The sequence below is a fragment of the Mytilus galloprovincialis genome, chromosome 12 (genome assembly GCF_965363235.1).
Source record: "Mytilus galloprovincialis chromosome 12, xbMytGall1.hap1.1, whole genome shotgun sequence".
Lineage (NCBI taxonomy): Eukaryota > Metazoa > Mollusca > Bivalvia > Mytilida > Mytilidae > Mytilus > Mytilus galloprovincialis.
The window spans coordinates 1,556,990-1,579,952 of NC_134849.1; the positions used below are offsets into that span (position 1 = coordinate 1,556,990).

The 22,963-nt window shown below is 35.3% G+C and overlaps 1 protein-coding gene across 1 annotated transcript; it reads left to right on the forward strand.

Moving 5' to 3' along the window:
* Positions 1 to 6,990: 6,990 nt before the first annotated feature.
* On the forward strand, positions 6,991 to 12,386 carry LOC143053905 (uncharacterized). The gene is made up of 4 exons (XM_076226698.1): positions 6,991 to 7,106; positions 7,976 to 8,131; positions 10,122 to 10,267; positions 11,810 to 12,386. The coding sequence occupies exons 1-3, from the start codon at positions 7,085 to 7,087 to the stop codon at positions 10,262 to 10,264; spliced, it is 321 nt and encodes a 106-aa protein (XP_076082813.1). The 5' UTR covers positions 6,991 to 7,084; the 3' UTR covers positions 10,265 to 10,267; positions 11,810 to 12,386.
* The last annotated feature ends 10,577 nt before the right edge of the window (positions 12,387 to 22,963 follow it).

Here is a 22,963-nt window from a genome sequence, read left to right on the forward strand (position 1 = left end):
TGTATTTATTTACTGTTAACCACAAACATTGCCTTTTGCCTATCGAGACTATGTGTCGTAAAAATAAAACACACAAAACAAACTGTACATATTGTGGCTATTATTAAGATGATCACTCAGTCTGACTCACATAAAGAAACATGCCGGTATACTGGTCAGTTATACTAGTGGACATCCTCAATATGTTCTACAAATTCATGTCATGTCGGCATGACTGCTTGTTTTTTTTTGTCCAAATGGTATTCGACCTTTATTAGCGCTTCCTTAAATTATATACATTTTACAGTATAAAACTTTGTGTAGTTTTTGCTTTATATAAAATTAGGAGATAATCACTGAAAATGAGACAACTATCGACCAGAGCTTTTAGCAACTATAGATTATTGTTGGACCTTTAAAGATGAGCAAAATACATATCATATAGCAATCTATGGAAGGCTCTGATTTATAAGAACATGTAAAACAGGTTAAAATTTTTGTCCATCTGATGAGTTAAGCCTTTTTCAACTGATTTTTATAGTTCGTTCTTATGTTGTACTGTTATACCACTGTCCCATATTAGGGGAGGGTTGAGATCCCGCTAACGAGTTTAACCATGCCACATTATTTATGTATGTGACTGTAATTCAGTGGTTGTCGTTTGTTATGTGTTGCATATTTGTTTTTCGTTCATTTTTTTACATAAATAAGGCCGTTAGTTTTCTCGTTTGAATTGTTTTACATTGTCTTATCGGGGCCTATTATAGCTGACTATGCGGTATGGTCTTTGCTCATTGTTGAAGGCCGTACGGTGACCTATAGTTGTTAATGTCTGTGTCATTTTGGTCTTTTGTGGATAGTTGTCTCATTGGCAATCATACCACATCTTCTTTTTTATAAACTAGAAAACATACGGCCTGATGTATGTACATAATCATAAACTGGAAATAATAAAACATATAAAGCAACAAACTACAGCCAAAGAAATACAGACTCCTAATTTGGGACAAGCACACACAGAATGTAGCGGAGTGAAGCATATTGTCGAGCACAAACCCTCTTCCATTATGGGTAAGCGATACAACAGCAAAATATAAAAACAAACTGTTTATAAAACAAAAAAAACCAAATGTATGATATTCAGCAACAAACGACAATAACCGAACCATTCGGCAATCCTCGGTAGAATCCGCTACTCACCTTCTGAGGGTACGGAATCGGCCGAGTTGAGACGAATGCAACCGAACTACATGCTTCTGAATGGCGTATATAGAATGCTGCACTTGTTCATAATGTTTGCGGGCATAAAACTTTCTTTCAAGTCTGGGGAAGTGACATAAAAACATAATAACAAACAATAACAAGAGGCTGTCAGAGTGACAAGCAAACCGACTTGGTTAACATTTAATTGTGTCCTGGCATTTTTTCAATAATACAAGGACAATAACTTCTGAATGGAGAACAAATGCAATCATCAAAATTGAACTGTTTCTATATTTCAAGAACCACAACTCTTAAACGGTGAAAATCGTCAATCGTCAGTCTAAAGACTTGTTGGAATTTCTATTTTTCAATGCTCATTTAGAGAATGAATGCAAAATGCATATAAATTGTTAGTTGCCTCCGAATATTATCGATTCATTGATGGAATATGTAAATGTATGTACACTATTTATTTTAAAACTTGTATGTCGCTGCATGGGATAAATGGATACTTTATGTTATCAATATAGTCAGAGTTCCAAAATGTCAATCAATTATTTCTGAGTGATGATGTTGATATGTCAGTATATGTTTAAGAGTATTGTTTTCATTAAAGAGATCCATATAGGCAATAACTCAGATAGATATATATATATACGTGTGCATGAAAAACAAATTTCGTTGTAGAAGGGTCAAAATACAGCACAAACAACATTTTCCAAAAGACCAAAAAAGTGAAAAAGTATATTTAAACAAAACGCATTTGACTAACAGGTCGAACAACTGATGTTCTTAAACCCTGCTGACTGCCATTGGCGATTGCCAAATAAAATTGATCACAAGATGTAACAAAATGGATCTTAATATAAATTTAATACTAAACAGAAAACGATAAACGTGTGGCCAAGAACAAACACAACATGTCAATTTTTTTTTTTGTACACCAGACCTAGATTTCGACAATATATGTCTCTTCAGTGATGTTAGGGATCGAAACGGTATTTGGAAGGCTATATAATTTACCCTCGATTTCAGATACTCTTGAATTTTAAGAGTCAATATAGGATGAACGGATCATATAAACCGGAGGGAAAATATGATACAAGCCCAAACGAAAAAATAAAAACGAGTCTAAATTGAAAACTACGTTCAAACCTATGATTACGTTGGATAAAAACCGCAATTTTCATACGTGTGCATGTAAAACAAATTTCGTTGTAGAAGGGTCAAAATACAGCACAAACAACATTTTCCAAAAGACCAAAAAAGTGAAAAAGTATATTTAAACAAAACGCATTTGACTAACAGGTCGAACAACTGATGTTCTTAAACCCTGCTGACTGCCATTGGCGATTGCCAAATAAAATTGATCACGAGATGTAACAAAATGGATCTTAATATAAATTTAATACTAAACAGAAAACGATAAACTTGTGGCCAAGATGTTATGCCACAAACACAAGATGTCAATATTTTTTTTGTACACCAGATCTAGATTTCGACAATATATGTCTCTTCAGTGATGTTAGGGATCGAAACGGTATTTGGAAGGCCATATAATTTACCCTCGATTTCAGATACTCTTGAATTTTAAGAGTCAATATAGGATGAACGGATCATATAAACCGGAGGGAAAATATGATACAAGCCCAAACGAAAAAAAATAAACAAGTCTAAATTGAAAACTACGTTCAAACCTATGATTGCGTTGGATAAAAACCGCAATTTTTATACCTGTGCATGTAAAACAAATTTCGTTGTAGAAGGATCAAAATACAGCACAAACAACATTTTCCAAAAGACCAAAAAAGTGAAAAAGTATATTTAAACAAAACATATTTATATATATAATTGAGCAAGGAAATGGGGAATGTGTCAAAGAGACAACAACCCGACCATAGAGCAGACAACAGCCGAAGGCCACCCAAGGGTCTTCAATGCAGCGAGAAACTCTCGCACCGGAGGTGTCTTTCAGCTTGCCCCTAAACAAATATGTATACTAGTTCAATGATAATGGACGTCATAATAAACTCCGAATTATACACAAGAAATTAGAAATGATACAAGAATAACAAAGGCTCTTGACGTGGGGACAGACGCAAAAAAGCGGCGAGGTTAAACATCTTTTTGAGATCTCAACCCTCCCCCTATACCTCTAGCCAATGTAGAAAAGTAAACGCACAACAGCACCATTCGTCTCAACTCGGCCGATTCCGTACCCTCATCTAAGGATAGAAGGAGAGTAGCGGATTCTACCGAGGATTGCCGATTGATAACAGTACGCACAGTACAACCAGTTTAAGAGAAGTCCGAGTCCGATGTCAGAATAGGAAAAAAACCCAAAATGACAATAATAGTTTAGTTTAAACATATTTTATTTGATCAAGTACAAATTGGATAAGACACAAGTCAAACAGACTTATGAAGTCTTCTCAATTTAACATTTTAAGCAATATAATACAAAATATATGTATGTGCATGCATGTATATAATGCTATATCTATATTATATGGATTTATATATGTCTAAAGACAGAAATGAAAAAAGAAAGAAAAATAGTAATAATACAGAAAAAATATATATATAAAAATAATGAATATTTAGAAAACAAAAACACAAAAATTAAAATGCAAGATAAACAAACGAAAAAAATAAAAATTGATACACTTTTACTTAAATGTTGATGTGTGTACGATCATTGTTTACTATCTAGACAATTTGAAATCTTTCCGAGCTTTTACAGACTTTCAAACATTTTATTTCGTATGTTTGAATATAATATACATTTAAAAAAGAAATGATAGGAATTTTCACTATTATCACTACAGCGGAAAGAAGGGTCAGAAATAATATTGACCCTACATAGATTATAAGGATGATGCAAAACATCGAAGTTTGGTGAGAATTATATTCAGTTTTCGAATTCCCAAATCATACTGCTTCGGTTAATATGTTACTCTGAGGACAACCAAATTTTTCTAATATAACGAAAGGGGGGAGGGCGGGCCCCCAAAGGCCACCCCCTGGATCCGCCTATGGAGGATAAAGTTTGTTTAGTTCAGTTTTATGTTTATTAATTGATTCTGCATCACGAGTTGAATCATCAAGATTTCTCCGCATCACGAGTTGAATCATCAAGATTATTCCGCATCACGAGTTGAATCATCAAGATTATTCCGCATCACGAGTTGAATCATCAAGATTGTTCCGCATCACGAGTTGAATCATCAAGATTATTCCGCATCACGAGTTGAATCATCAAGATTGTTCCGCATCACGAGTTGAATCATCAAGATTATTCCTAATCACGAGTTGAATCATCAAAATTATTCCGCATCACGAGTTGAATCACCATTCCAAAGACGTATGCATGTTGATGGTATAAATAACAACAGACTACAAGCAGTAACTGACATGCCAGCTCCAGACCTTAATACATAAATAACAACAGACTACTAGCAGTAACTGACATACCAGCTCCAGACCTTAATACATAAATAACAACAGACTACTAGCAGTAACAGACATACCAGCTCCAGACCTTAATACATAAATAACAGCAGACTACTAGCAGTAACTGACTTACCAGCTCAAGATCTTAATACATAAATATGATAAATAACAACAGACCACTAGCAGTAGCTGACATACCAGCTCCAGACCTTAATACATTATAAATAACAACAGACTACTAGCAGTAACTGACATACCAGCTCCAGACCTTAATACATATATTATATATCTGGTCTGCATGACATGATATAGAATTCTTGTTGCTTTTTCGCTGAATGGAGGATATTTCTTGACCTTTCTCTGAATACATACTATTGTGTATTCCGGACTGAAATGGGCGTTTCTTGATCTTTCTCTGAATACATACTATTGTGTATGCCGGACTGGAATGGGCGTTTCCACTTCCTTTCTCTGAATACATACTATTGTGTATGCCGGACTGAAATGGGCGTTTCACTTCCTTTCTCTGAATACATACTATTGTGTATTCCGGACTGAAATGGGCGTTTCCACTTCCTTTCTCTGAATACATACTATTGTGTATTCCGGACTGAAATGGGCGTTTCCACTTCCTTTCTCTGAACACATACTATTGTGTATTCCGGACTGAAATGGGCGTTTCCACTTCCTTTCACTGAAATGCTTGATTGTTGACCGTTTACAGAAATGGGCGTTTCTTGACCTTTCAATGAGATGGGTGTGTGTCGATCTTACAATATTTAAGCTGCTAAATTGTTTTTAATTTTCCTGGTATGACTACTCGTTTGATTTTACACTGACAAAATTGTAAGTTGACCTTACATTTATATAACTGCTTCTAGACATTAACCTGACTTTCATTGCGAACGCCTAAAAACAAAAATAGAAAAGTCAAGGATTACTTAGTATATAAATACAAGAAGAGAGATATCAATTAAAAGCAGACACACGAACAAAACTGTTCAGTTAACCCCTCATCGGCCTCAATTAAATTGTATAAATTCCAGCCGGTGAAGTTGACCGTACGGTGACCTATAATTGTTAGTTTCTGTTTCATTTGATCTCTTGTGGAGAGTTGTCTCATTGACAATCATATATACCACATCTTCTTTTTTTATAATTAGAGTTCGACATTACGTTAAGATCTTTTTTGTTTTACAATGCATTTGTAATTATATTATTTAGCACAATATTAGTACCATTGAGACGTTAAGAATATACACCTATAGCTCGTTCAGGTCAATGTTAGCCGTGCAGACGATTGTGTGTACACTAATGTATGTAATGCAGTACTGTGTTCTAAATTTAACTTGCTATAACATACATTGTAAGATATCGTTGCAATTATGATGAAGTTTTAGACTTATATTAAATATTGATCTTACGTCACAGAATTGCAGGATTTCCCAGAATTGTCGTGTGTGGTGAGATACTTGTTGTAAACAACATAAACCATAAACCTTCACTCATACCACTGGAAAACATGGGGCTCACAGATGTAGCTTTCACCATCAAATTAGCTTTTTATTTTACATTATTTGGATTTGTTCTCCATACAATAGGATTTGGAGCACCCTATTGGTATAGTGGAATTAACACTCACGCTGGACTATGGCAATACTGCTCTAGATCTACAGGAGTATGTGTTACCGTAGATATCTCTGTAATGGACCGTACACGTAAGTAGACTTATCCCCCATGCAATTGGAAGTGGCGCCCCCTACCATGCCTACTCTGCTACAGGATATAACCGTCATGCTGGACTATGGCAATACTGCTCTAGATCTACAGGAGTATGTGTTACCATAAATATCTCCAGGGGCGGATGCAGGAATTTTCGAAAGGGGGGGGGTGCTAACCCAGGGCAAAGGGGGGGGGTGCAAAACATATGTCCCGATACAAATGCATTGATCGGCAAAAATAAAGGGGGGTGCGCACCCCCGGAACCCCCCCCCTGGATCCGCCACTGATCTCTGTAATGGACCGTACACGTAAGTAGATTTATTCTCCATACAATTGGATGTGGCGCTCCCTACTGTGCTACAGGATATAACTGTCATGCTGGACTATGGCAATACTGCTCTAGATCTACAGGAGTATGTGTTACCATAGATACCTCTGTAATGGACCGTACACGTAAGTAGATTTATCCTTCATACAATAGGATTTGGAGCACCCTATTGGGCTACTGGTTATAACACTCACGCTGGACTATGGCAATACTGCTCTAGATCGACAGGAGTATGTGTTACCATAGATATCTCTGTAATGGACCGTACACGTAAGTATAGATTTATTCTCCATACAATAGGATGAAGCGCCCCCACTGGGCTACAGTACTGGATATAACAGACATGCTGGACTATGGCAATACTGCTCTAGATCGACAGGAGTATGTGTTACCATAGATATGTCATTAATGGACCATACACGTGAGTATAGATTTATTCTCCATACAATAGGATGACGCCCCCCCCCCCCCCCCCCCCCCAACTGGGCTAAGGTACTGGATATAACGGACATGCTGGACTATGACAATACTACTCTAGATCTATAGGAGTATGTGTTACCATAGATATCTCTGTAATGGACCGTTCACGTAAGTATAGATTTATCCTCCATACAATAGGATGTGGCGCCCCCTACTGGGCTACAGGATATAACAGACATGATGGACTATGGCAATATTGCTCTAGATCTACAGGAGTATCTGTTTCCATAGATATCTCTGTAATGGACCGGATACAGGATTTTTTTGAAGGGGTATGTGATTCCATTAATTAGTAAATAGTGCAAAGCGAAGCAATTCAAACAATATATATATGACGATTTCATGCCCAACATCACATAGATGGAGTAAAACCCCCATGTTATGATGACGTCGTGTTTTGACGATCTAAGAGGGGATAGCAAACGCCCAGTCCGCCCCTTGGATCCGCCACTGGCGATAATGTATGGGCTATCTTAACATGCTATTTAAACTGTACAAAAGTAAAGAGATAACTGTTCATATTACTTTCCAGCAACAGGTGTCATCAACTTTATATATTTAAAGTACATAAAGCTAATTAAAGCCAAAATCTTACCGTGTCAATTTTCTCAAAGAAGTGACTTGTTTTTCTTTATATTTTAATACTCTTATAATTAAAACGTTGGTTCGTCATGACATGATGACATAGCAGGTGTTGTTCTGTGGTTATTATACACACGGTACATGAAAATCATTTGAAAATGTACCTTTATTAATGAGAGATCCTGTTATCGCTTTTTCTTTTCTTTTCATTTTCTTTCTTTTTTTCAGAGGTTGACAAATTCTTAGCAGTAAGAGTGCTGGAATGTTTCGGATTAACTGGATCTGTAGCCTGTTTGATATCTATTTGTCTTTTGATCTTTGGTGGAATGTGTCTTGAAAATAGATTTATCACCATGTGTAATATGTTCTTATTCTTGGCTACTGGTAAGTACAATACATACTTTGATAGAGAGATATCGTTTGACACAGTTTAAACAAGAGTTACTTCCATTTTACCGCCATGTTGGAGGGTAAGGTTTCAACTGACACATTTAAAACAAGAGTTACTTCCCTTTTACCGCCATGTTGGAGGTAGAGGTTTCTACTGACATAGTTTAAACCAGAGTTACTTCCATTTTACCGCCATGTTGGAGGTTAAGGTTTCTACTGACATAGTTTAAACAAGAGTTACTTCCATTTTACCGCCATGTTGGAGGGTAAGGTTTCGACTGACACAGTTTTAACAAGAGTTACTTCTCTTTTACCGCCATGTTAGAGGTTAATGTTTCTACTGCCATGTTGGAGGGTAAGGTTTCGACTGACACAGTTTAAATAAGAGTTACTTCTCTTTTACCGCCATGTTGGAGGGTAAGGTTTCGACTGACATAATTTAAACAAGAGTTACTTCTCTTTTACCGCCATGTTGGAGGGTGAGGTTTCGACTGACACAGTTTAAACAAGAGTTACTTCTCTTTTACCGCCATGTTGGAGGTTAAGGTTTCGACTGACACAGTTTTAACAAGAGTTACTTCTCTTTTACCGCCATGTTGGAGGTTAATGTTTCGACTGACATAATTTAAACAAGAGTTACTTCTCTTTTACCGCCATGTTGGAGGGTAAGGTTTCGACTGACACAGTTTTAAGAAGAGTTACTTCTCTTTTACCGCCATGTTGGAGGGTGAGGTTTCGACTGACACAGTTTAAACAAGAGTTACTTCTCTTTTACCGCCATGTTGGAGGTTAAGGTTTCGACTGACACAGTTTTAAGAGTTACTTCTCTTTTACCGCCATGTTGGAGGTTAATGTTTCGACTGACATAATTTAAACAAGAGTTACTTCTCTTTTACCGCCATGTTGGAGGGTAAGGTTTCGACTGACACAGTTTTAACAAGAGTTACTTCTCTTTTACCGCCATGTTGGAGGGTATGGTTTCGACTGACACAGTTTAAACAAGAGTTACTTCCCTTTTACTACCATACTGGAGGTTAAGGTTTCGACTGACACAGTTTAAACAAGAGTTACTTCTCTTTTACCGCCATGTTGGAGGTTAAGGTTTCGACTGACACAGTTTAAACAAGAGTTACTTCCCTTTTACTACCATACTGGAGGTTAAGGTTTCGACTGACACAGTTTAAACAAGAGTTACTTCTCTTTTACCGCCATGTTGGAGGTTAAGGTTTCGACTGACACAGTTTAAACAAGAGTTACTTCCATTTTACCGCCATGTTGGAGGGTAAGGTTTCGACTGACACAGTTTTAACAAGAGTTACTTCTCTTTTACCGCCATGTTGGAGGTTAATGTTTCGACTGACATAATCTAAACAAGAGTTACTTCTCTTTTACTGCCATGTTGGAGGTTAATGTTTAGACTGACTTAGTTTAAACAAGAGTTACTTCTCTTTTATCGCCATGTTGGAGGATAAGGTTTAGACTGACACAGTTTAAATAAGAGTTACTTTCATTTTACTGCCATGTTGGAGGTTAAGGTTTAGACTGACACAATTTAAACAAGAGTCACTTCCAATTTACCGCCATATTGGAGGATAAGGTTTCGACTGACAGAGTTTAAATAAGAGTTACTTTCATTGTACTGCCATGTTGGAGGGTGAGGTTTCGAGGTACTTTCCTTTTTTCGTCATATGTGTGAGGCTTATGTGCATAAATTCCTTCATGATTTCCATACATTGTTTGTTGTAGTTTTTAAATCTCATTTCATTGTTAACGTCTTATGTTGTCAGTCCCTTGTCGTAAAAGTTGATGCTCAGTCCCAGTTCTTATTAACATGTGAATAAGCACTAAACTACTGATATTCTATTAGACGTATTTCTTCTGATTTGCATTATAGTGTAAGAATTGTTGATGTTTTTTGTAGTTATTTCATTTCAGAAATTTTGAGTTGATTATTTTATTTTAATTTATTTTTTATAACTTTCAGGAACTGTAATCGTGATTGCTACTATAATGTTCGCTACCATGATAAGTGATTTAGATTGGGCATTTGGTCTGGCCACTGTTGGTGGCGTTTGTTTCAGTCTTGCCGGAATATGTCAGGTCGTTTACCTTTGCCAATATGAATAGCAAGTAAGTTATGAATTAATAGAAGAAAGAAAACTCGAAATTGTTGTACTGTAAAAATTACCATATAAAAATAATTACATTAGATGTATGTTTCATTAAAATACTTTAGTCTGATTGGCTAATTGCACATCACATGTTATTCCTTCAGCAATTGCATCACTCAATAAAACTTATCATCCATGGTTTTTTTTTGTAATTTCATAGGGTTGTAAAAGCGTTGACCGTGCGCACATTTTTAGTTTTAAATTTATCAAATATGAAAATGTACTGTACAGACTACACGGGGAGGAAACGAGAACAATCAAACATTTTTAAGGTATTTTCGTGCGCTTCGACCTATATAAATACTGTATTTGTCCCAACGCTCAGTGTAAAATATCGACAAATATAATGCCTACCCATGTTAAAATGCGCATAGAGGAACGTACCCCACCGAAAAATCAGAGGTGAGGTAAGATGCTTTGGAAGAGTAAACGTTTCCTGTTCCACTATATAGCATTTGTCTTGTTACTCATTACAACATCTGAACGGCAACAAACACACCATTGTGCTGTAATCGCCCTTATAAAAAAGATCCGTTCAATGCACCTTATACATCTTTTTATCTTATTTTTTTATAATCAACTTCATTCTATAAATACTAAAACGCATCAAAGATGTGAATTTGATCAGCAAAGTCCAATACATTTCAGAATTTCAAAATAGACAAGGGTGCCTTCAGACTGATTTCGTTAATTATTTTCTACATATATTAATTCGTTAACAGTTTTCTCGTTTGAATTGTTTTTGTTTTACATTTGTCATTTCTGGAAATTTTATTGCCGACTATGCGGTATGGGCTTTGCTCAATGTTGAAGGCTGTACGGTCTGTGTAAGTTTGGTCTCTTGTCGAAAGTTGTCTCATTGAGCAATCATATCACAACTTCTAGTTTATATGACATTCGTGTCGATTATACGATTTCGATGAAGAAAGTGAGAATATGCAAACTGTTGGATGAAATGCAGATCCGCAGAAATACAAGAAAATATCTACGCATGTGAAAGAACAAAAAAAAAAAAGAAATGCAAATCTAGCGCACATAACTATATCATATAAAGCCTAAAAAGTTTAATGAATTTTGTTTACCATATAATAAAAGTAAAGTTGTTACATTGCAAATATGACACACACCCGTTTAAAAAATAAGGCCTGTACGATCTTAAACAATACTCATTTTTATTGCAATTACAGTATACAGTAGTAAGAGGGTACCAAACTGGAAGTCGGAGAAAGGTAGACAACTCTGAAAAGATTTTTATCATTTTTTTTTATACTGATATTTATTTGCAGATTATTGGTTTTTTTTTTGCAAAAGTTTACTTTGAACAAATCAAATAGACCACTTTCGAGTTCATCCGTCACCGAAAAAAACTCGTTAATTTGACAATGCCCCTAAACGCACGAAGGATGTTCACTAAAACCAGAGTTTTTGACGGAAATGCATCGAACTCGAAAGTTGTCTATTAATTCACGATCAAGTAAATTTTCAATTATATATTTTTTAGGTAATTTGTTTGGTTGGCTTCATTCTTCAGACATTAAGTTTGCTGTTTGGCGGAATTAAATGATCGATTACAATATATTCATATGGAAGTCTTAAGACGTATGCTCCGGGGATTATCAAGCATCATGAATCGGAAACCATCAAAGGAAAAAAAGACGAAAAGAAAATAGTCAACAAAACTCGACGAAACCCCTTATTCTTAAAGCCAGTCAGCGATCCCCATCTAGACTCTCAAGGATACGTTAATTCTAGAAAGAAAAACAAACATTCATACATACCAGTACATGTAAGACTGAGTTATCACATTCAGTTTTTTGGGGGAACTCAGTCTTGCTCGTGTGGATTGTTTTCTACCACATCTCCTTATTTTTACATACAAACTCAACAAAGTCAAATATATAACATTTCGTCATTTTGCTGATTTTAGTTTTCATATATATACTATATATATAGAATGCCTTTAGACTGCTCATACTGACGGAGGATCATGTGTTATCTGAAATATTTATTGACTTTTGTATTTATTGCTTTATTTTTGTATAATGGTTTTGGTGTTATTGTAAACAGTTTATACTATTTCTTTTATTACTTATATCTGACACCCTAATAAGAAGAATTATTGATTATAACATAGACTTTCTATACTAATGTAGGAACCGTAATGGCCACGCTGATTTCAATCTCCCATACAGACAGAGTTGTCGTCCTTTCCTCCTCAATCAATCTCCCATACAGACAGAGTTGTCGTCCTGTCCTCCTCAATCAATCTCCCATACAGACAGAGTTGTCGTCCTTTCCTCCTCAATCAATCTCCCATACAGACAGAGTTGTCGTCCTGTCCTCCTCAATCAATCTCCCATACAGACAGAGTTGTCGTCCTTTCCTCCTCAATCAATCTCCCATACAGACAGAGTTGTCGTCCTTTCCTCCTCAATCAATCTCCCATACAGACAGAGTTGTCGTCCTGTCCTCCTCAATCAATCTCCTATACAGACAGAGTTGTCGTCCTTTCCTCCTCAATCAATCTCCCATACAGACAGAGTTGTCGTCCTTTCCTCCTCAATCAATCTCCCATACAGACAGAGTTGTCGTCCTTTCCTCCTCAATCAATCTCCCATACAGACAGAGTTGTCGTCCTTTCCTCCTCAATCAATCTCCAATACAGACAGAGTTGTCGTCCTGTCCTCCTCAATCATACAGCCAGAGTTGTCGTCCTGTCCTCCTCAATCAATCTCCCATACAGACAGAGTTGTCGTCCTGTCTTCCTCAATCATACAGACAGAGTTGTCGTCCTGTCCTCCTCAATCATACAGACAGAGTTGTCGTCCTGTCTTCCTCAATCATACAGACAGAGTTGTCGTCCTGTCTTCCTCAATCATACAGACAGAGTTGTCGTCCTGTCTTCCTCAATCATACAGACAGAGTTGTCGTCCTGTCTTCCTCAATCATACAGACAGAGTTGTCGTCCTGTCCTCCTCAATCATTGAGGAGGAAAGGACGACAACTCTGTCTGTATGGGAAATTGCGCTGATGAACGATGGTCTGATGTACGATCGTTTTTTCATCACACTGAAGTTCTGTCTTGTTGAAGTACGATGGTGGTAACGTTAATGTGCTGCATAGTATAAAAAATAAGAAGTGGCATAATTGCTAAAGATATAACTCTTCACAAGAAACCAAATGACAGAGAAATTAACAATTAACAACTATAGGTCACCGTACTGTGTCCAACAACAAGCAAACCCCATACCACAAAGTCATATGTGTTATAAAATGCCTCGAAATGAAATATGTTTTAACAATTCAAACGAGAAAACTAGCGGCATAATTTATGTACAAAAAAATTAACAAAAAACAGATATGGAGCACAGCCAAAACGACAACCACTGAGTTACACGCTCCTGACTTGGGACAGACACATGCATACAGAATATGACAGTGATGAACATGTTAACGTGATCTCAACCCTCACTCTAAAATTGGACCGGGGTGTAGCCGAACACCTTAAAAAAAGAACTATAAAAATCTGTTGAAAAGGCTTAAATCATCAGATATATATACAAATAGGAAGATATCTAACAAAAACACAGAATGGACGTGGCCGGGTACTTATTCATCCCAACAAAAGAAAAGACACTAAGAACAGATCTAAGACATTATACATGAAATGCCAAGAGAAAGGTATATCGATACATTGTAGATCTATGAAAGTGGATATGTATATAATGATGATATTTAGTTTACTTTTGATTAACTGATAACAAACTCGATAATATCAATAAAAAACACTTTTCAAAAGTATAGTTACAGTGTTGAATTGGAAAACTTTTAGAACTTGTAGAATAATCTTATATATATATATAAAGGATCGAAAAGTTCTACAAATATCGTTTTTAAATTTCTGGGCAAGGTAATCAATATCTCCGTAAGAATGTGCCTCACTGTCTGCAATAGGCTTTTGATAGATACAATCATATTTCAAATCTTTATATCTATGAATACATTTAGTAAAGGTTTGAAGTAATTTGTGGTAATGAAATAGCTGACCAAATAATTGACATTGCTAGTATATGAAAATGACATATGAAATATATCATATTCCAAAATGACCTATATGTTACCAATTATAAGTCACTTTACGGCCTTCAACAATGATACACATCTGAAGGCCTTCTTTCGTATCACAATGGAAATTACACATGCACCGGCCCTCCTCGTCAAAAATATTATTTCAAAACATCAATTTTCCTTAACATCTAACTTGTACAAAGTTTTCTTTAAATTAAACAGAAGACGAAAAACACAAAAAGTATAATCAATAATGATTTTGATAGAATTTCGATATTTAAATCAAAGTACTGAAGTACTATACATCGGATGGCCTCAAGTTCTTGTGAATGGTCCGACAAGCACTTGTCTCAGAAAAAAAATTACATCTCTATACCTGAAAGTGAGGTCAGTGTACAGATATAATAATTCTTATATGGGACAAGTTTGTGGGTGGATGATAAATTAACTACAGGGAATTCATCCTCTCCGTAATAACTATTATATTGTAGTGATACCAATCAGTATACTCTGGTTTATTGTTAGATATTGTATTAATACTTGTTTATTACAGTTACATGTATATATAATAATAATGCATTTATATATCATTCTATTTTACTTATTTAACAATAGTGCAGTGCAAGTGCATGGTGACCCGGGTTCTGGATTCAGTTTCACACGAAAAACTTACGACTAAGATTGATCGTAAGTATACTGTATTGTTCATGACTTACGACCAATCTTAGTTGTAAGTTCTTTTGTGAAATTGACGCCAGGAGTGTATCGTAAACAATTAAAAAAAAAAAGCCATCCTGTTCTAGATAAATACTTCAAAAGTAAAAACACAAAAATACTGAACTCCGAGGAAAATTCAAAAAGGAAAATCAAAAATCAAAAGGCAAAATCAAAAGTCCAAACACATCAAACGAATGGATAACAACTGTCATATTCCTGAAAGCCAAAAAGCGGCCCTGTTCTCCACAGCAGGGCATGAAAAAACGACCCTGTTTTGCGGCACCACACCCATACCACTAAAAAGAGAGGAAGTACACCCCACCCCACCCCTGGACTGGGACATGCACATGAAGAATGTGGCGTGGTTAAAAAAAATTAGGAAGCCAAACTCTCAACAAACCTATAGTGGTGTTATTGCGCAACATAAAGGAAGAGACCCGTTTGCGTATTGTTCTCTGAATTCGTTTTAAAAACGTTCCCACTCAATTAATTCCTTGTAAAACACAGGATCTCAACGGTCATGTTATTTTAATTCCATAGAGGTTCATTTATTTACAGATTTTAATTTATTTATCTGATCCTTGATATATATGTGTATGCCCCATCTACGATAGTAGAGGGGCATTATGTTGTATGGTCTGTGCGTACTTTCGTTGGTTCGTTGGTTCTTTTTTCGTCTGTTCGTCCGTCTGTTCCGCTTCAGGTTAAAGTTTTGTGGTCACGGTAGTATTTTATGAAATATAATCAACTTGAAACTTTGTACACATGTTTCTTATTCTATGATCTTTCTTATTTTAATGCAAAATTAGAGTTTTTAACCCAATGTACAGTCCACTGAACAAAGAAAATGCTAGTGCTAGTGGGTAATCAGTGTACCATGGACACATGCTTGGATACATACTTGTTTATATATAAAATGACACATTTTGTGTTGCGTATATTTTTAAGGTGGTACCTAACACTACAGGGAGACAACTCTGTAAAATCATCAAGCTTCTTGATGATCAAAATTAGTGTTTGTCAAACTGGTATATAATCAGTGTAATTTTTCTGATAAAATGGTTGGTTCAAATTTTTTGAAATTTTGATATATTTGTCAAAGGGTCAAAGTAAATACTTTTTCAAAATTTTATGAAAATTAAACGAGCCAAATTGATTTTAGTGAAAGTGTTAGGTACCACCTTAATATAGTTTTAAAATCTACAAACCTGTTGCACTTAACATTTTATCTCAATTGAACAGTCGACATTATTTTTGGACAAGAATTTTTTAACGTGATTTTTCACTTGTTTTCATCTATAATTAAACTGTATCATTTGTCTTATTTGGGTTATGATTTTAACAATACGCATTGTTTATACTTAACACACTTGAAACAAGTATCAATAGTACGATTATATCGACTGGATAACATACACTTGTCTTCAGTGTGGTCAATTTTTATATTTTTTAAATAGTAAAACCATTGTCAATAATAAAATAATGTTTGTATCTAACTGCAGTGTCTGAAATAAATAATTGGTTCAATGCCCCATACTTTTTCACAATTTTGTTTTTGGAGAGCCTCATTGGCGGACTTAGAATGGGATTTATGATAGAATATTTGATTGCTCGTTGATTATAGGTGCAAACTGTCCAGACGAATTATTAATTGAAATATAAGTGACAGACAACTTGTGACATGTTTCGTCTGTTTTTCGGGGTTTTATGCGATGACGTTGAAGTTTAGTTTCGAATTATGAGCTTGAAAATTTCCTAAGTGCCTTCCGTCTCTCTTTTAAATGTTACCCGAATGTGCTTTTGCATGACTTTTCGACTTGTATCATGTTAGGAATATGACAATTGTTTTCCATTCGTTTGAAGGGTTTGCGGTCTTGATTTTGCCATTTGATAAGGGAATTTCCGATTAAATTTTTTTTTTGACGGAATTTTATTATTTTACTTTTTCGCACCCTATGTCACAAGACAACAGTTGACGATTATGTGTCACGATATCACAGTAGCATGGGTTCGAATCCCGGCGAGGGAAGAACCAAAAATTTGCGAAAGCAAATTTACAGATCTAACATTGTTGGGTTGATGTGTGTTACTTAAACAGCAGGTCATGATAACGCTTTATCTACGCGAGGCTACTAAAGAAATATGGATAATGTCCTTACAATATATGACAGACTGGATGGGATAATGTCCTTACACTATATGACAGGCTGGATGGGATAATGTCCTTACACTATATGACAGGCTGGATGGGATAATGTCCTTACACTATATGACAGGCTGGATGGGATAATGTCCTTACACTATATGACAGGCTGGATGGGATAATGTCCTTACACTAAATGACAGGCTGGATGGGATAATGTCCTTACACTATATGACAGGCTGGATGGGATAATGTCCTTACACTATATGACAGGCTGGATGGGATAATGTCCTTACACTATATGACAGGCTGGATGGGATAATGTCCTTACACTATATGACAGGCTGGATGGGATAATGTCCTTACACTATATGACAGGCTGGATGGGATAATGTCCTTACACTATATGACAGGCTGGATGGGAATGTCCTTACACTATATGACAGGCTGGATGGGATAATGTCCTTACACTATATGACAGGCTGGATGGGATAATGTCCTTACAATATATGACAGACTGGATGGGATAATGTCCTTACAATATATGACAGGCTGGATGGGATAATGTCCTTACAATATATGACAGACTGGATGGGATAATGTCCTTACAATATATGACAGACTGGATGGGATAATGTCCTTACAATATATGACAGGCTGGATGGGATAATGTCCTTACAATATATGACAGACTGGATGGGATAATGTCCTTACAATATATGACAGACTGGATGGGATAATGTCCTTACAATATATGACAGGCTGGATGGGATAATGTCCTTACAATATATGACAGGCTGGATGGGAATTTAGTCATTTCTGTATTCTCTATATTTTGTGACCATTCATATTTCCCCCTGTTTCGTCTACAGAATTTTTAAATAAAAAAATGCAGTATACTTGTAATTGCCAACGAGATAACTTTCCACCAAGCGAAGTTGATGTAATCAATTGTTACTTATAAACCCCAGTACGGCTCTCAACAACGTGGAAAACCCATATCTTGTAGTTCGCTATAAAAGGACTGACTCGTAAATATGAAACATCAAACCGAAAAAAAAACCTGACGGCCTAATCAAATCATTGAAATGTTAATTGTTAGTCAGAACATTACAAGATATCAAAGCAAAATACACATCAAGTTAGGAGAAAATATCTACTGGTCTAGATTTGATTTTCAATTAATGGAAACCATGCAAACCAAATGTTTTGTTAGAAACGATACGGAAACATGTTTCCAGAGAATATGTAAAACTTGGAAAACCACATCTTTTATTGTTAAAATCTATTATTGTGTGAAGCGGAAATTTTTCTCAAAAGTTCCTGCAATCATCACATGCTATCGGTGTCGTAATTTCTGGAAATCATTCGTTACTGATACATGTAGTGAAACAAAAAGTTGACGAAAAATTGCTCAAATGATTTAATCAACTAAATATAACTGTCATGCTTAAGGGAGGTTCATATATAGATATAGGAAGATGTGGTGTGAGTGCCAATGAGACAACTCTCCATACAAATAACAATTTAAAAAGTAAACCATTATAGGTTAAAGTACGGCCTTCAACACGGAGCCTTGGCTCACACCGAACAACAAGCTATAAAGGGCCCCAAAATTACTAGTGTAAAACCATTCAAACGGGAAAACCAACGGTCTAATCTATATAAACAAAACGAGAAACGAGAAACACGTATATATTACATAAACAAACGACAACTACTGTACATCAGATTCCTGACTTAGGACAGGTGCAAACATTTGCAGCGGGATTAAACGTTTTAATGGATCCAAACCTTCTCCCTTTTTCTGAAACAATAGCATAACATCACAACAAAGACAAACATACGATAAAATATCAATTGGCAGACTTAACTCTATCAAAAAACGTATGATTAAACAATGAATGCCTTTCTGGGTTTCTGTGATCCATATGACGTGGCTCTGTACTTATACATCCCGTCATTATGTTATTTTGTTTTTGTCAATTTTGTTTTCCTAACGTTTATTTGCCTAATGTGCTTTGTCTATATGCCTTTTTTGGTGCTTCTTTGTTGCATATTTGTTTTAATAGTGATTAAGATTATAACACAATGCTGACTGCTGTACCCCTATTGTTGACATTTTTACCTATTGTGTCTATTTGTTTTGTTTACACATCAGTCAATATAACGGAATTTGACGCGACTGTTATGCAAGAGAGAGGTTTAGCTGGGTTCAATCCTCTATTTTCTACATATTAGAAATGTCCGAACAAAGTCAGGAATATGACAGTTGTTATCTATTCATTTGATGTGTTTGAGCTTTTGATTTTGATTTTGACATTTGATTAGGGTCTTTCCGTTTTTTTTTTTTTTTTCGGAGTTCAGTATTTTTGTGATTTTATGTTTTAGATAGCTGTGACCGGCGTTTTGCATTTGCGTCGATCTGCATTTCATTTGCGCCGATGTTTTCTTTCATTTGCACAAGGCGGCTTCTTGCATCGATTGTTTTGCTTACTGACGACCACACTGCGAATGAAATAACAAAGCGATGGTGTTATATTAAAAAAAATATGGCAAAGAAATGAAACATTTATTGCCATAATAAGGAATCTGATGTACAGTAGTTGTCGTTTGTTTATTTAATTTATACGTGTTTCTCGTTTCTCGTTTTTTTAAATAGATTAGACCGTTGGTTTTCCCGTTTGACTGGTTTTACACTAGTAATTGGGGCCCTTTATAGCTTGTTGTTCGGTGTGAGCCAAGGCTCCGTGTTGAAGGCCGTACATTGACCTATAATGGTTTACTTTTTTTAAATTGTTATCTGGATGGAGAGTTGTCTCATTGGCACTCACACCACATCTTCCTATATCTTTTGTTCAATATTCCGTTTGTATCGAAATAGCACTATCACACAGTATTGCAATGTAGGAAAATAAACAGATAATGTCTTTAAGGTGGTACCCATCACTTTCACTAAAATTAATTTGGCTCGTTTAATTTTCTTAAAATTTTGACAAAGTATTAACTTTGACCCTTTGACAAAAATATAAAAATTTGAACAAATTTGAACCAACCGTTTTATCAGAAAAATTACACAGGTTATATAGCAGTCTGACAAACACTAATTTTGATCACTGAGAAGCTTAATATTCCCTTCACAACAAAACGTAATTAAAACGTTTAGCTGACTTTACAGAGTTCTCTCCCTGTAGTGCTAGGTACCACCTTAAAATAGTCCATCCGAATGTAAACGGTGGTAACAACAAAGTTTTAGACTCTTTCTAAATTCCACGTCCATAACACTGTATACTACTGGATTAATGAAAAACGATACCATATATAATCTATAAACAGAGACCTTTGCTAGAACGTTCTGGTCGGTAAACTCTGTCAATAATGAATGTTTATACCAGAAATGGTCGTCCTCAACATCGAAAAATGACATCACGACCCTCGGTAAATATGTGACCATGACAATAATCGACACTAAAATAAACATACAGTTGATCCGTTTATATTTCTGGTTCTTAGCCCTCATTTTCTTATATGCCCTGTTAGTAGTTCCATAATTCATTGTTGTCACTGAAGCATCGTCGGCGGTTATATCATTAGTCGATGAAGAAGGCAATGTATAAAACAAGGATCGACCATTGGTCACGGAACTTTCGTCCATTGTGTCATTTGCGAGGTCCACATTAATTGTTGCTTTCCGTCGTGTGTGTTTAGAATTGTTTATTTTCTTTGCGACTTTCGCGAGTTTTAAGCCACATTTAAAATAAAGTACAACAATAGTTATAACAATCAGTCCATGCAATAAGTTTTCAATGATTCTATACACAAGCAGCCATATTTCCGGACTGTTCTTATATCTTCTACATTCGTTAAACACGATTCCTTTGCCAGTTTCAGTTTTGTGTTCCTTAATGCCTGCAAAAAGGGCAAATGGGACAGATTCAAACAGCACAAACATTACTGCACATATAATGAATAAATAGTTTGTAAATCTCGATATTTCTTGTTTAAACGGCCGACATATCCGAACGAATCTTTGACATGCGATGGCGACCAGAAACGTGACTGAAGCTGATAGGACAAATTTCGTCAAAATCCACACTGCTTTACAGGCATATTTGTCCGGCCACGTGAACCAATGAAAATTCTGTATCACTGATATACTGGTGCAGACAACGCTACCGACAAAATCCGAAAGAGCCAGATAAGGAATGAACATTCGGAAGTTTTCAGATGAGTTTAGTTTTCGCCAATGAATGTGCATCACAACTGTATTCCCGATCATTGCTAAACAGCATCCAATAATCAAGAGTATTGTATTCGGCAACAGAACATTAGCCATCTTCATGTCATTAACTTTTAAAGAATTTAACGAATCCGAAGAATTTAAAGAATTCGAAGAATCCAAAGTATCTGTTGAATTGTTCATTTTATGTCACAGTTGGAACTTAATTATTGTGTACGTTTTCAAAAAATACTATCATTATCAAATAATGTATCACTGTGTATCAATCGTATTCATAATGAGAAAAACACTATATATATATATACGGCGCACTCATTGAAACTACATTGTTATACATCCGTCTTTGATAATTTAAAATAGATTATGAGAATATAATGGTCATGACTAAAACAAGGAAATAATACTGTACTTAAGGATGTATTCTTCTGACATTTCAGTCTCGTTCAGTCTTGGTGATATCTCGTTCTGAAATTATTTCTAAAATAATGTGATACAAGTTAAAAATATCAATAAATTTTAAAAATGTTATAATCAAACGTAACTCTGTGAAAAAAGGGGGTATTTCCAATGAGTAGTTTTTGAGTAATCAATTTTTCAAATGTTATTTCCAATCAAGTCAGTCTTTTTAGCCAAAATTTTGAGAAAATGGTTGATGGATTCAAAAAATGATTTTACCAGAAACATGTACATTCCACTTCCCTTTTTTCTTTTCTAATTTCTTAGATATGTATTTTTTCAATCATTTATAAGAAAGAAGTTGAAAATATATGCAATTTGTACTTAAAACGGAGAAAAGTCACAAATTTATAACATGGTAAATTTGACACAAAAAAGCATCAAAATATGATAAAACTTTCTTATATTAACACCTACCTATAGTTTTGTTTAATTCAAATGTATTAAGATTGATCCCCTTCATCTTTGTTGAAAGTATGACAAAAAGTTTAATTGTGGAAATGTGATTTTTCTTTATGATTGAAACAAAAATAGGTAAAAATTGATGAAAAATTGGAAATTCATCACAATGGGGTACTTTCAAAGGACCGTAGCCAAAAAGAAGTGCACCACCATATGATTTTTTCTTCACCAATTATATTTTTACAGTCATATAAACCCAAAAAAAACAGGTTTAGAAAAAAGTTTAATTCTACAAATTTTTGGCTCCTCAGAGGTGTACATCCTTAAAGTTAAAAGTAAAATCACAAAAAATACTGAACTCCGAGGAAAATTCAAAACGGAAAGTCCCCAATCAAATGGCAAAATCAAAGGATAAAACACACCAAACAACTGTCATATTCCTGACTTGGAACATGCATTGTCAAATGTAAAAAATGGTGGATTGAACCTGGTTAAAACCACTTAAGATGCCAGATGTGTTTGGTAGAAAGAAAAAGAAACTTTTGAATTTCATGGAATTAAATTAGTGTCAACGTTTTGGTTCATAAAATGTTAAAGACAAATAAGAATGGTCCAACATACATGACATA